Consider the following 15597-nt stretch of genomic DNA (forward strand, 5'->3'; position numbering starts at 1 on the left):
TAATACTTGCGCTTTGGATGTGTCAGCAGCGATGTTTCTTTTGGGATCTAACTCTTTCCTATCTTTATATTCAGTCATTTTTTGCGTTTTCATTTATTTTCACCCAAAGAAGCAGCAGACAACTTTAGAGAAGCAGGTGCTGGGTGGAGAGGGGCAGGTCAGGGCAACCTGGGATTCCTGGTGAGTGGGAAGAGGTCTGTGCTGGGGCTGCTGGTTTCCCATTGGAGTCCTGCACCTCCTGCCTGCTGGGAAAGCAACCGCGGGGATGTGTGTGGAGGTTGGATTTGGGGATGTTTTCCCTGCTTAATGTTGTATATTCAGCCCAACTCAGCCGTCAAAATCTTCTCCCCTTGCTGTTTGAGTCCTTTTAGTTAAGTGTCTGCCCACACTCTCCCATCAACTCCATCTTTTGCTCAAGACTTTGTCTATGGCACTCAAACTTCATTTTCAAAGTCCCTTAAATATTCTTGTGCTTCCCCCCCGCCCCTTCTTCCAAGTGAGCTATGTCTGGTAGCTTTTCTGCCCTCTATGTATAGTCTCTGATAAATGTGTGCAAGTAATAAATGACCTCAGCCTTGAACTTCTTAAAAACCCATTTACTTTGAAGTAGTACAGCTTCAGCAACCTCTGCTGCTTTGTGTTCTGCACATTGCTGCTTCCTGCTGTTAAAATGTAAACTCTCAAGCGCAGGAGTCACCTGTCAAGCTGAACCTGTTGTCTGGGGTGCACTTGTAATGCCATACAAAGTGAAATTAAACTCCTATATCTCTGCTGTAGTGGGTACTGGTTGAAGATGAGAGGAGCAGAAACCATGTCCCTGAGAACCTCATCTAAACACCTTTTAAACACCTACAAATACTTTGCAAACTATTTGTACTTAACCTGTATTGCAGAACCTGGAAGTGTTTTTTTTTTTTATAGTATTAGAATGGAAGAATCTGTTAAAATAGGTGTATTATTCCAAAATGCAGGATAGTTATTGTCTCCCTTATCAGTGGAAATGAGCTTGAAAGTTATGCCTGGGATAATGAACAAAATAGCTGTGTGTTTAATTTTTACTAGTGTGGTTTTTGGCAATAGGAAGCTCTTGAGCTTTTTTCTACCTATCTTGCCCCCTTTTTTTATTAAGTTGAATTTATTCCTTTCCAGTGAAGTTGGTAAATGCAGGGATTCGAGACAAAGGTAGAAAGTAAAGCAACAAGGTGTCCTATTGATGAGACATCAATGTTGCTGCTATTTCTGGAAGCCAAAAAAATACGGGCTTAACATTAACTGGATTTTAAGTCTTAGTGTTGCATACTCCTTTGATATCAAAGGATACAATATTGCTGAGCAGTTTAAATCCAGAGCTCTTATCCATACTTCCAGTAGCTAGAACAACTTGCACATTAAAATGTGATATTTTTTCCCCTGTTGGAATGTAAATGTTCTCTGGCTGTGGTTTTTGGAGCTGAACAGGATTGAATGAAGCCTGCCTCGTGTCTTTGCATAAAATGAGGAGAGAAGAGAACAGCAATTAGTACATGAAAATATTTGAAAAATCTCATTAGTGTTGCTAGCAAAGAGTGTGGCTTGTTCTGATGCTTGGGGTGAACACACGGGGTTAAAAGTCTGTGGGACCTCAGTGGCCTTTGTTTTCAAAGCACATGAGAAGAGTCACTGCTCAAAGTAAGCTGGAGTGTGGGTTTTTGTCTTGGCTGCAGACCTGTAATGATCCCGGGAAGGGATCTTAAAGGTCCACTTGTTTGATCTGGTTAGTCCACCAGCTCTTAGGCTGGCCTAACCTTAAAGACAGAGTTGGAGTGTTTAGCCTGGAGAAGAGAAGCTCCAGGGAGACCTTATTGTGGCCTTTGAGGACTTAAAAGTGGCCTGTAAGAAAGATGGGGACAGACTTTCTAGCAGGGCCTGTTGTGATAGGACAAGGGGTGATGGTTTTAAACTAAAGAAGGGGAGATTTAGGGTGGAGGTGAGAAATTGTTGCTCCTGAAGGTGGTGAGAGCCTGGCCCAGGTTTCCCAGAGAGGTGGTGGATGAACCATCCCTGGAGACATCCCAGGCCAGGCTGGACGGGGCTCTGAGCAACCTGAGCTGGTGAAGATGTCCCTGCTCATGGCAGGGGTGGCACTGGGTGAGCTTTGGAGGTCCCTTCCAACCCAAACTATTCTATGACTTGGTGAGGCAGCTGATCTGACACACTGCATTGCTCAGACCTGGAGCAGGCAGTGACTGTGGTGTTGCCTTCACTGGGTTTTTACCTGTCTCTGCTTTCTTAGTGAACTGGCACTCATAATTTTGTGGTCTTGCCTCCCTTCCTTTCTGCTGAAATCCCCCAAGATGTTTCTAACTCTCTCTTTTTCACTCACAGGGAGTGGAGCGACTGCAGTGGTGCAGGCGGCTTTCTGCAGTCCGAAGAAGGAGAGGGTGGCAATTAAACGGATCAATCTTGAGAAGTGTCAGACGAGCATGGATGAACTCCTGGTATGCAATCAACATTGTCTGGGGAGTTGGATTCTGGTTCACAGCATCTCCATGTTTCCCAGGTGCCTTAAGGTGCCACCCTGAGGTGATGTGAGGGTGAGGGGACTGATTTCACTAGAGGCAGTTCAGTTACAGTATCACAGTATGTTTGGGATTGGAAGGGACCTCAAAAGATCATCTAGTCCAGTCCCCCCGCTGGAGCAGGAACACCCAGGTGAGGTTGCACAGGAACATGTCCAGGCGGGTTGGAATGTCTGCACAGAAGGAGACTCCACAACCTCCCTGGGCAGCCTGTTCCAGTGCTCTGGCACCCTTACTGAGAAGAAGTTTTTTCTCAAATTTAAGCGGAACCTCTTGTGTTCCAGCTTGATCCCATTACCCCTTGTCCTATCATTGTTTGCCACCAAGAAGAGCCTGGCTCCATCCTCATGGCACTCACCCTTTATGTATTTATAAACATTAATGAGGTCCCCCCTTAGTCTCCTCTTCTCCAAACTAAAGAGACCCAGCTCCCTCAGCCTTTCTTCATAAGGGAGGTGCTCCACTCCCTTAATCATCTTGGTTGCCCTACGCTGGACTCTCTCCAGCGGTTCCCTGTCCTTCTGGAACTGAAGGGCCCAGAACTGGACACAATATTCCAGATGTGGTCTCACCAGGGCAGAGTAGAGGGGAAGGAGGACCTCTCTCGATCTACTAGCCACCCCCCTTCTAATACACCCCAGGATGCCATTGGCCTTCCTGGCCACAAGGGCCCAGTGCTGGCTCATGGTCATCCTGTTGTCCCCAGGACCCCCAGGTCCCTTTCCCCTACACTGCTCTCTAATATGTAATTTCCCAACCTATACTGGAACCTGGGGTTGTTCCTGCCCAGATGCAGGACTCTACACTTTCCCTTGTTAAATTTCATTAGGTTGTCCCAGTTGTGGGCACAGTGCTTAAAATGTTAAAAAGATCAACTGTTGGAGAACTTCAGGCTGTTTGTTTAGAGCTAAGCACTTTGTATAATCCCTTTGTTTTGAACGGAGTTAGTGTGTAAGCGTGAAGCTCAGCTGTACTCACAAGAGCTCTGTGCTTTGAGAGGGATGCAGAGCTGTGTGCTTCCAGAATCTTTAAGGGAATGGTTTTGCTTTCTTTTCCTTTCTCTCAATTCTTTGTGGTGTTTTTCCTTTCACCTGTGAAGAGAAACTGAATCCATTACCTCTTGTTCCTAATCTCTTTCTGGCAGTGATGCCAGCTAAGGGATCACTCTGACTTATTTCAGGCTGCCATATGGAAACCCCCACTAATTCTGAGTTCAGTACAGGAGGTTGAGTCCTTTAGAGCTGTAGCTCTGTAGCTTTATTCTGCTGTTTGCCTCTTTTTTGGAGATTTTCTGAATGGAAAACAGCTTCTGGCAGGTAGCCATGGTAACCAGAATTTCCTTTTTCTTATCTGACTTGTGTGTTGATGGGTTTTATTTCTCCTTTCCCTGTGTGTGAGCCGATGCTTCTGTCATGCAGCAGCTGTCCCATCCACCTCATGTGTGCGAGGTCCCTGGTTTTCAGCCAGGCAGAAATAGGCATCCTTGTGATCACTGAGATGTTTCCACTCAAGGTGATAAAGCTCTTTCAGGTCAAACTTTTCAGAGTAAATATTGGTGAGCAGGGGTTGAGGGAAGGTGATGAGATGAGGCTGTACACCACTTTTCCTTTTAAACCATCTTTGTAGGATTGTATCTAATCCTACCTATCTGTCTTTCCACTTGCGTCTTGACAGCTTCTGTGGTGTTGACCCAGGCACTTGTCTTGGTGTTTGTGATTAGAAAGCAGAACAGAGACAGAATTCAGGCATCCTGGCTGGCGTTACACTTGTGTTATCTTTGGGAAGTCGCTTCCACTGCACTTCCAGTTTTCATCTAATGACTAATGTTATTTTTTTAGCATTATAGGTATCTGCAGATCTGCTCTTGTCAGATGGGAAGGCTCCATCCAAGATGCCTGTGAAGGGCTGTGTGTAGGACTATTAAGATGACCTACACCAGAATGAACCATAAGTGGATTTGAACTCAGAAGTTTGAGATTCCTTCCCTTTTCACAGTTGATCTCTTTGCCCTGCTACCATGCCTTGTTACTCTTCTCAAGTCTTTTATGTGGTTTGTCCATGCTGCTCTGTCTCAGTTTTTATTTCAAACTGTACTGTCATGATGTAGTAATTGAGATTGTTAGTGTTTGAGTAATTGCCAATTCCAGCTAAAAGGGTTAGGTTCAGAAAGATACGCTGCCAAGACTTGGCACGTAATTTTAGATAAGTACTTCTAATTGCATATTTTAAACCTCTGGCTGACCTGTTCCTCACAATGATTTTTCTTGTTATCAGTGAGACTGCAATGAATTGCTGTTGTCAGCTCTCCTAAGCTTCCAGTTTTGTGACCAGATCTAGTGTGATCAGATCTGTTGTGACTGGATCTTTTTGTATAGGTCTGTTGTGAAAGCGAACATTTGTCTTGGCATCATGTGCCCAATACTGTTCATTAATGTCTGGGATAAAGACAGAAATTTGAGTTTTTCCCATACCTGCTGTCAGTAAACAGATTTTTTTTCATTACTTGGCTTGTAGCATTTTTTAGCAGCAACACAGGTGTTAAAGGGCTCCAACTGACAAATTTGGACATGACCTATAAAAATAACATCTTTAGTAGTGAGATATTAGGCCAGGACTCTGTGCAAAAATGTAGAGAGAACTCAATGATGATCTTTACTCCAGTCAATTCCTTGACTGGTTGAGGTTCTTCCTTTTCAGACTCAGATGAAGTAATATGTGCCTGGTTCTCCTTTTCTGTGTTCTGTAAAATGCAGATTTTCGGCCTGCGTTTTGAAATAAGCCGATGTACTGTGTCTTTAGTTGTGCTCCCAAAGTCTGTAGGTCATCTAGAAAACTTGTACATGGTTTGAGGAGCACAGTAAGTGATTTGAGTCTTATATTTCAGAGGAAAGTGCATGAATCAAGCTCTGGGCAGTTTTGGGGTAATCTTTCCCAAGAACCTCTCCCAAGAACTTGTTTGGACCTGTAACAGTTAAGCTTTGCTTATCCAGATTTAAGTTAATCTCTTAATTAGGTTTTTTGAAAATGGAATAAAGATGCAAGTATAGATATTCTTCAACTGAAAATCATGGGAGGGTGTGGGTGAGAAGAGGATGGTTGCGTTTTAGCCGCTTCCTGGGGCAGTGGACATGAAGGACACTCAGATATATTGTGTGAAAAGGGCTTTTGCTGAGCGCGTTTGGAGTTTGTCAGTTTAGTAGATGTCACTTCCTAGTGTGAGAAGTGAAAGGGTGGACGTTCCTGATTTCCCTGCTCCTGCCTTACCTACTTTTTATCTTGTCTCCATACTTGCTTCTTCCTCTAACCTTAAATATTCTCAAGCTTTTCAGTCTCTCTGATCACTTTAATTACCATTTTTGACTACTTGTTATTGCAGGATTTTTTTTCCTTCCAAATAATGTCAATAGAAGTCCTCACTGATTACAGTGCTTTTACAAAGCAGCTACAAAGAGAAATGTAAGTTCATACTTAAATATGTCATGCCCTCCTCTCTGCTTTCTCCTTTCCCCCAGTACACTTAAAAGCATCAATTTGGGCTGTTATTTGATCCATTCTTCTTCTATTGTGCTGAAGGTATGAGCACAACAGTCAGCTCTTGTGTTAGCACTGCCCAGTCATCAGGCACTGGGATAGGAAAGAGAAGATAGGACGTAAATGCTCTTCAAGAATTATTTTTCTATAGTTCTTCAGACCAATATACTTCTCTATTGTAGCAAGCTTGTTTATTCTAGTGCTGTTATAGATAGGATGAGAGGATATGGCTTCAGGTTGAGTCAGGGCAGGATTAGATTGAATATCAGGAAATTTTTTTCCTGGAAAGGGGTGTTGGGTGTTGGAACAGGCTGCCCGGGGCAGTGGTGGAGTCACCATCCCTGCAGGGGTTTAAAAGACACATATGAGGTTCTTAGGGACATGGTTTAGTACTGGAGTTAGGATATGGTTGGACTCAATGACCTTGAGCGTCTCTTCCAACCAAAATGGTTCTGTGATTGCTAGAATCTGCCTAACAAAGAGGGTGAAAATGTTGTGTTGCTTGGGAGAGGGTAGGGAGAGCAGCAAACGATTCTGCCATCCATAAGGATGACTTGTTTGTTCTGCAGCTCTTCCAGTGTCCATGCTGCTTAGTGGCTGGCGCTCCTATTTCTTGGGATGGAGGAGAGGAAGGTCAGCTTGGAGCAGGGTTAAGAAATGCAGGGTAAGAAGCTCTGTTGGTTGAATGGATGAGTGACCTTGAGTTTCCTTCAAGCTTCTGTAGTAGCAGGAGCCCAGAGAACCTGGGACCACCTCCTGGCTCATGGGGTTGCCACAGTAGTGGTGATCAAGTGATAGGACTTGTCTTGTTAAACGATATTGATCCTTCTCTCTTGATACACAGTGTGGGTGGTCAGAAATAACCTGCACACTTGGCAAATGCTGTGTGGTGTCTTAGGTTAATGCAATGGTTTAATTTATTGCTGCTACAGGGTATGGAAATGTAGGAAGGACAGATTCTGCATCATGAACAAACCAAGTCAAGGGCGTTCAGCTTGTCAGCAGAAGTAATTGCTGTGGAAGGTGCAGACGGACAGGAGTAATGCAGTTTGGAAATGTGGCTCTTTCTAGCAGTGCTACTGAATTAGGTGATGTTAGTCAGGAGTTCTGCTTGAGTTTCATCTTAATCCATGTTAATCTTCGAGTGCTCCCAGATGTTTCCTAGCAGGCCTGTGGGGTTCAGCTGGAAGGGCAGTACAATAAAGCTTCTAATGGTTCTTGCTCACTGACGGGAGTGGTGTATACAGAGGGGTGATCAAATACAGCGTTATCTACAACTGGTCTTGGACTTTTTTATTTATTTGTTATTTAAGTTCCACTTTTTACTTGTCTTGCAACCCACAGTAGTTAAACTTACGCAACATTTTGATGCGTGTTTGAAACCAGTTTGCTGTGTGGTGTATTTCACAGCTGGACACTTTTGCTCTTCCTTCTCCTCTGCATTGTGGGTTGTTGTTGTATTGCTGCTGTTGCCAGTCCTTGAAACACGGGGGTATGACACATGCCTCAAAACAACCATGCCTCAAGCTTTGTTCTTATATAAGTGTTTCCTTGCTTTAAAGAATTATTGATTAAAAGGCCTTAGATCTCTCCTCTGCCCAGCAAACTCTGTTTTCATGCAGTTAAAGCTGATTTAACTTGGTCTTTTTTTTCTCCATGCTTTGAGAGTAGCAGGTGATGTGAATTATCTGCTTAGCAGTTAGTGTTGAATGGTGGAGATGGGAACACAAGCCATGGGCTATTTCACATCAGGCTTTCCCAGCTGGGGACAACTGCTGCCTGTTCAGTTCCTAGAGGTTCAGGAAGGAGCCTGTGGTGTTGCTGCTCCTGGGAAGAGACTTCAAACTCTTCCCAGTCCAGAGACTGGTAGGACTGGGCCTGACAGGTCTGCAGATAAGAGGAGTGAAGATACTGTTGCGGTCAGAGGGCAGTTAAGGAAGCTGAGGGAACAAGTTTAACTGCAGTAAAAACTTCCTGTTGAATTTCATGGCATTGACCTGCGGAGCTTGCTGCCAATAATGCAAAGATCAAATGTTGCCTGAGATTAAGTAAATCAACCTATAGTTGAGAAGGTTAAATTAGATAGGATTTAAAAAAAAGGATTATGAACTCCTATGGTTTAAAGCATAAGCCAACTGTTAACTGCCCAGGCTTAGTCAGAAGTCTTCCCTCTGGGCAGATAATTGTGTAACTGGTTGTTATAGAGTTTTATACCTTCTTTTGAAGACTTGGGCAGGATATTGAGCTGGCTTTGATCTGACAGAGTGGTTCCTACAAGTGGATTAACCGGACTGTAAGGTGGTTGGGAACAAAGCAGCAGACGGCAATAGAAGTAAAGGCGTTTCATCCGTGCCTGTTGTCTGATGGGAATTGCCATTATAATTCCATTTCCAGTCCTGAGGACCTTTACACTTGCTCCAGGGGAAACAGTCCCCAGGTTCCAGTGCCAGAGAGTCCAATGAATAATATGTGACTTCTGCGTGGTTATTTGATATGCCGTGTAACATATTTCTTGCATGATAGGATTGCAGCTTTATAGAATACTTTAGCTGAGGACAGGTAGTCTGGTGTTTCTCAAAGCAACAACAACAGTTAAGTTAATTTTCTGTGCTGATTGAAGTCTTTTTCCTTTGAGAAAGTTCAGCATGAACATGAGGATTAGCATGGGTGAAATCCTGAATGTAGAATGTCTCTGGACTGGATGAGCGTGACATGGTGCATCTAAGTAACTTTGGAGAGTTTGCAGTTGACTGCATGGACAAATCACAAATTTAAGGCTCTGCTGAGCTGTCAACAGTGGGTATTGATCTGAATTGTAAGGGTCAGTGATAAGTTAGTTGGTAACATGGATAAAGCTGCAAGATGAGTCAGTCACTTGCCTATCTAATTTGTGGCTAAACCCAAGAAAATATGGGTGTGTATGAATTACTCACCCATAATAGTTCAAACGTCTGCTTTCTTCAGCACGTTGTCACCAACGCTGCAGACCTGGAGAGGGAGAATAGCCACGGAATGATGTGGAAAAACAGCTGCTGAAATAGTGAACCGCTGAATGACTTGCCACAGGGGTGGTTTCTTCCCATCAACTAAGATTTATGGATGAAGACTTTTTATCCCTTTTAAACTTATTCCTTTGCCAGTGTTGCTCTGGATTAGCTAGTCTAACCCCTTTTTAATTGGCCCAGTCTGTCTCCTGTAGCCACATCTTGAGGGTAAGGAACTGAATTGGATAATCGCAGAATCAGAGTGGTTGGGGTGGGAGGGGACCTCTGGAGATCATCCAGTCCAACCCACCTGCTCAAGCAGGGTCACCAGAGCAGATCACACAGGAAGGTGTCCAGGTGGGTTTGAATGTCTTAGAGAAGGAGACTCCACAGCCTCTCTGGGCAGCCTGGGCCAGGCTCTGGCACCTCAAAGGAAAGAAGCTTCTTATGTTCAGATGGAAACGCCTGTGTTTCAGTCTGTGCCCCTTGCCCCTCATAATCTGGACATAGAAGTTCGATTATAATCTCTCATTTTGACTTCTGTGCTCTTTATCTCCTTCAAAAAAATGCCTCTGAAGTTGATTGTGGTAGGGGAACATTGGTAAAAAGAGGAAATGCTATTCTCAACTTTATAGCTTTTTAGTTGAACAATTAGAATTTCACTTGGAGTAAAATTGGAACAGTTACAGCTGCCTGAAGGACTGGAGCTCTAAATCCTGCTTTAAAAGGATGACCAAGAGCTTCAACACCTTGTGCCTCAAGATCTCTCATCTGAGTGCTAAGTTCTTTCCCAGCTGTAGCTGGAGCATTGGTGTATCCAAGGGGAGATCACATCTGACCTGCTTTGATTTCCGCCCAGGCGTGTTTTCCCTCCTCAGTTCTCTTATGGCCATGGTTGCCTTCAAACAGGGTGATGAGTTGACCTATTTCTGGATTCCTCTGAAGCTGCAGGTAACCACATGAAAGCAGAGTACTGCTGTGTTCTATCTCTGGAGTTCATGTCAACACATAGGAAGTAAAACTAAACAAAGCACAATTTTCATCCACAGATTCGAGAGCAAGTGTCTTTGGAACAAGCCTTGGGGCAGATGAACACAAAGAGTAGGTGATGATATGAACAGAAAATACCAGTAAGAAAGTTTAGCTGGTAGCTTAAATACAGCCTTAGCTGCTTTTTATCTCTCCTCCTATCAACTCAGTTCAGTTTTATGTCAGCAGGAAATAAACCCCCTTTTGAAATAGCATATCTCCATGACTGACTTATAGGAGACTAATAGGTTTCTTATGATTCTAAATTAGACTTGACAGCAGTTTTTTTAGTGTTTTGGAAGCCTTGCAATGCTTTTATTGCCCACGAAGTACTGAAAACATTTATCAGAACCCTTAAGGAAAGATGCAGAAACCTTTATAGCTAATGCTGGTCTGTTTGCTTTTGGTATTTGATAGTGCAGATATTTAATATCTAGTGTGGGATGTAACAATCTCCAAACCATTGCCAGCGTCTCGATGTGTTTTTATCAGGAGTTCTTGCTCCGTAGCTGAGCAGAAAGTTGTTTCACTTATGGATCCTGAACTGGGCAACTGGCACTAAGGCTGGGTCTAACTGGAGCCAGATGTCAGTGTGAGCAATGGGATGGTAGAGCTGAGCTGTGGATGGTCTGAGGGGTCTGTATTGGGTCACCCATGACCATGAACAGAGTGGGAATAAAGACAAGTTTCCAGTTTAGAACTTGCATGTAGCAGCCTGGAGAAATTATCATGTTTAGCACTGACTTTATGACATAATTGTGGAATTTGCTGGGATTTTTATTAGGGGTCTTAACATATAGTTTTGATGATGGTGAAAGTGAGTGGAGCACGGTTGTAACTTGGTAATTTCTTCATTGTGTAATTTGGGTGTAGCAGCCTTGTTACTAAGCAGGTAGGGAAGGGAAATCTTTGCCTGCTATGACTTAGTGTTTGAAGAGTAGTAAACTCTCTGAATAACTTTAGAAACCATATTAAAGCTGTGCCTACTACACACATAAAGACTGCTGTTGCATTTTGTTCCCTCCTGCTCCCTTTTTCTCCAAGGATGCTTTGAGCAGAGCTCCCCCGTGATCCTTGACTGGGATTCCTGCTTTAACTACAGCTCTTCAGCTTTTGCGTTTATTTGTTCTCCTCTTGTGTGTCTGACAGGTTTGGCTTGGTTTCAATTACACAAGGAAGCATTTGAACCTCAAAGCCCATTGTGATTTGCCACCATCAGTTAAAACAATTGTGTATGTTGAGCCTCTAGAATGTTGGTACCTTGTGTGGGGGTGAAGATGAATGAAGCTTTGATGTAGCTGGTGTGAGATTAGCCTAGAAAACTTATTAAAAATAGGGTGGGGGTCTGTAGGGGAGAGGGAAGTCTGCCTGGCTGCTGCTCTTTCTTACTGGTAATAATGTAAAACCACTGGAAATAATGAGCTGTGATGCAATTAATTATTCAGAGCTGTGTGAGAAATGGTTCAGTCTGCCTGTTGCACATTGTCGAGCTGACGGAGGTGTTTAGTTGCATAGATCAGGTTTGCAATTACTTTTCCTCTTCCTCTCTGTGCACTGAAGTATATGGCAGACTTGGGATTTGTTTCTTTTTAAACTGTTTCCCAGCCCGTGGAGCAGAGTATGATAATGCACAAGAGAAGTAGTTCTTGGAAGATAATATAATAGTAACTAAGCATCACAGAACGCATGCAAAATGCTGTAGTACAGCGCTGCTTGAGTGGCAAAGATTTGATCCATGTTTAGGCTCTTAATGTAAACTTGGTCCAGACTTTGTCTCACAGTTTCCTGAATTCCAGGGGGATACACTAATATATATATATATATATATATATATAAAAATATATATATAAAAATATATATATAAAATATGTGATGTTTGTGTATATTTCTTGTACTGCCTTCTTGATCTCCCGAGGAGCTGGTTCAAAACATTTTGAGCGTTCTAGATCAGAAAGAATAAAACCAGCTGTTCTGTATCATTTCTGATCTGGGTTTGGGGCAGGTCTGGCTCATCTGGGCATTAACTGGTCAGCATCCTGCTTGCTGCTTTCCACAGGCTTCCTCTGGTGCCACTTGTGTATATGTGAGTTTCTTTACTTGTCAGAAAGAAGTTAGGCACTTGAGTTTCCTTGCATGTTTAAAAGAGTAAAACTAATTTAAAGCTTTGGGCTGAATGCACATTTCTGACTTAGGGTCCAAGACTGTGTATGGTTTACAGATCCCTTAACTAAGGGCTCAATCCGGTGCTCTAAGCAAGTCCAGAAAGACCCCAGGGTAAGAAAATGAGTTCAGAACTCAGAGCTCAATGAGTTTTGGAACGGTTGTGTGAATCAAATGTTGCGTTTATGTTTACAGACAGCAGCCCAGAGCTTCCCAACCAGCCAGATTATGGGCAAGCAATGTGACAGGGCACAAACCAGTTGGTGAGTCTGACCCATGTTATCCAGGGCCCTCGTTTCCATCTATCCCTTGGTAGAACTTCGAAGGAGGGCAGTAAAAAGAATATTCCTGTTGGCATCTTTGGCTGTTGAGGGGCTTTCCTGCATAGCAAAGAAACTGAACTAGAAGGCAATAAAAACTCCCAAGGTGCTGATTTATTTCCTTTTTGAAAAACAGCTTGCCCCAAGTGTTTGCAAGGAAGGGAGCTGGAACTGTCAGAGTAAGCAGAGGATATTGTTTCAGGCTGTATTTATTTTCATGGGGTGTTTCTTAGTCAATGAGTAGGCTATACTGAGATGAATAACCTGCTCCCCTCTCTTCAAATATCCTTTCCTGTTTAGAAGGATTCTTCTTTAATCTGCTCATTGGAGTTTACTGGAAAGTTGGTGCCTTTTCTGGAGAAGCAGAAAGAGGAGTCAATTGCATTTGTTTCCTCAAATGCACCTGTTCCTTGAAAATTAGTATTGAAGTGAATAAATCAAGTTCAGTGTGTTTCTTTGTAGCTGTGATTACCAGTTAAGCCTTTGCCAAGGGGAAAGCAGTTCGTCTTCATGCTGTGCTGGGTCACAAGCAGAGCTTTGTGCATGGGGAGGAGAAGAATATGCGGCACCTGTGGGGTGTCCTAGAGATGGGTGAGACCTTCTCAGAGCTTCCTTTTGTGCTTTGGTACCAGGGAGGTCTTGTGTTTAGTGGGAGGAAAGGATCAGGGTGTGAAGAGCCTTTGCTCTCATCCTTTCTTGTGTATTGGAGGTCAGGAGGAGGGGGGTGACAGTGAGCAGTGACCAAACATTTGAACAGTGAGTGGCATCTGAGTGTTCAGTGAGGGAATGTCTTAGTTAAGAGAAGTTCAGGATGTTGGGGATGAGTGTCTGTCATGGGTGATGCTGGAGGGGAGAACTTGATGGGTTGAGGGGCTTGGCTGAAGCTCCCAGCTTGACTGAAGCACAGGGCCCAGCTTGGTGTAGTGCAGGGTGCTAGGCTTGGCCTAGTGGATCATTTTACAGAATTAGAGTGGTTGGGGTGGGAAGGGACCTCTGGAGATCATCCAGTCCAACCCACCTGCTCAAGCAGGGTCACCAGAGCAGATCACACAGGAAGGTGTCCAGGTGGGTTTGAATGTCTCCAGAGGAGGAGACTCCACAACCTCTCTGGGCAGCCTGGGCCAGGCTCTGGCACCTCAAAGTGAAGAAGCTTCTCCTCATATTCAGATGGAACCTCCTGTGCCCATTGCCCCTCATCCTGTCATTGGGCACCACTGAGCAGAGTCTGGTCCATCCTCTTGACACCCACCCTGAGATATTTATAAACATTGAGATCCCCTCTCAGCTTCTCTTCTCCAGCTGAACAGCCCCAGCTCTGTCTCTCCTCTTCAGAAAGATGTTCTAGACCCCTCACCTTTGTTGCCCACTGCTGGACTCTCTCCAGTAATTCCTTGTCCTTCTTAAACTGAGGAGTCCAGAACTGTGCACAAAGCTTCAGATGCGGCCTCACCCTTAGTCTATGAACAACTAAGAAACTGTGAGGCTCTCTGTCCAAACTAGTGTTGTTACTGCATAATGAAAAATCAATGTTTTCTGAGGTGTTCTGCCCATAACCTGGAAAGCATCAGCACTTAAGCCATAATGAAACCTAAAAATAAGCACAGTCCAAGCTCAAACAATTCAGTATCTGAGCATGTTTCATATTGTACCTATCTGTAGTAGCCAACTGTTTTCTAATCTCAAACTGGTTTGCCTCGTCTTCCAGTGATTACAGCCATAACTGCCCTTTGTGCCTTCAACCTGATCCAGCTGAGCCATCTGTGTTGCTGCTGGGAAGGAACACTAGTGATAAGAGGCCTTTTATTTTCCCAGTGCCAAATATTTCCTGTTCTCATCCAAATTATAGTCTTCAGCTGATTAAGCATTTGTTGTGTAATGTCTCATTGAAAGGAGGAGTCAGCATGAACTTCTTAGGTAACAAATGGATGTGAATTTTTGGGGATATTCTGTTGTAGCTGCATGGTTGTAACCAAAATACCTGCACTTTGTTGCCCTTGCCAAGGGGTTGTTTTTGGTCAACTTTTCTCTTCTAGATAGATGGGAAGAGCACCCTAAAATACCTGTGGGTCCTAGTATGATGTGAACTGAGTATTTCTGGGTTTTCTATGTTTTCTTTGTACCCTCTTTGAACATTTTTGTCTTGAGGAAGAAAACTTACGTCCCCAAGGAATAATAATCACTGGGTCCAACTGCTAATGCTTTATTTTTCTCTACAGAAAGAAATTCAAGCCATGAGTCAATGCCATCACCCCAACATTGTATCTTACTACACATCGTTTGTGGTGAAGGATGAGCTTTGGCTGGTGATGAAGTTACTTAGTGGAGGTGAGTGGTCCAATTTCTTTACTGTAAAAGGCCATATGAAGTTGTCTTTCTGTAATACCCTTTCCCTTGTTTGCCTTGTTTTCCCACTTGTGAGTTGAGACATTTGAATAACAGTATTAAACTTCAACACATTCAGCTCAGAAATAGCTTCTCTTGTGGTGTACATCAGTAGTAGCACCGAACTACATGGCTGTGCTGGCTTTTCTTTTCCTGTCCCTATATTATATTTGACAGAATTTCAGAGAGCGATTTGTGTGTGTGTTTGGTGAATGACTCACTTGAGTATTTGGAAACTGGAGCATATGACTTCAGACATGAACAGAAACGTAAGTGTAGGTGTACTAGTTGAAACCATCCTAAACGTCTAGGAAACAAATCTCTGTGTTATCCAATGATTGATCTGAAATGGTGTTTCTTGATTCTCGTTAACACAAGCTTCTTCTTTTTGCTCTGTAAGCCTGGGAGAAGCTTTTGAACTAGAGTCATGTGCAAACAACTGGGCTGAGCCCAACCACTTCCACTTTTCAGTTGTGAGAATTGCAAATCTGGGTCCTTGAGCCTTTATTCACTTGCAGTTTAGAGGCCTCTGTGGGGCTCCTGGCTTTTTGGTAACCAGCCAGTCTATCGATATTTTAACTGATTCACATGTTAGCTGCCCTTATGAGGAACTTTAAATCACCTCTATTTAGG

General features: G+C 43.5%; 1 protein-coding gene across 2 annotated transcripts in view; it reads left to right on the forward strand.

The window, feature by feature from the left end:
• OXSR1 (oxidative stress responsive kinase 1) overlaps positions 1–15597 on the forward strand; it is a 102663-nt gene that overhangs the window by 18578 nt on the left and 68488 nt on the right. For both annotated transcript variants that reach the window (XM_065050363.1, XM_065050362.1), the window contains exons 2-3: positions 2365–2477; positions 14799–14907. In XM_065050363.1, coding sequence (XP_064906435.1) covers positions 2365–2477; positions 14799–14907 — 222 coding nt within the window. The remainder of the gene's footprint in view (positions 1–2364; positions 2478–14798; positions 14908–15597) is intronic.

This window comes from Columba livia, chromosome 2 (genome assembly GCF_036013475.1).
Source record: "Columba livia isolate bColLiv1 breed racing homer chromosome 2, bColLiv1.pat.W.v2, whole genome shotgun sequence".
Classification (NCBI taxonomy): Eukaryota; Metazoa; Chordata; class Aves; order Columbiformes; family Columbidae; genus Columba; species Columba livia.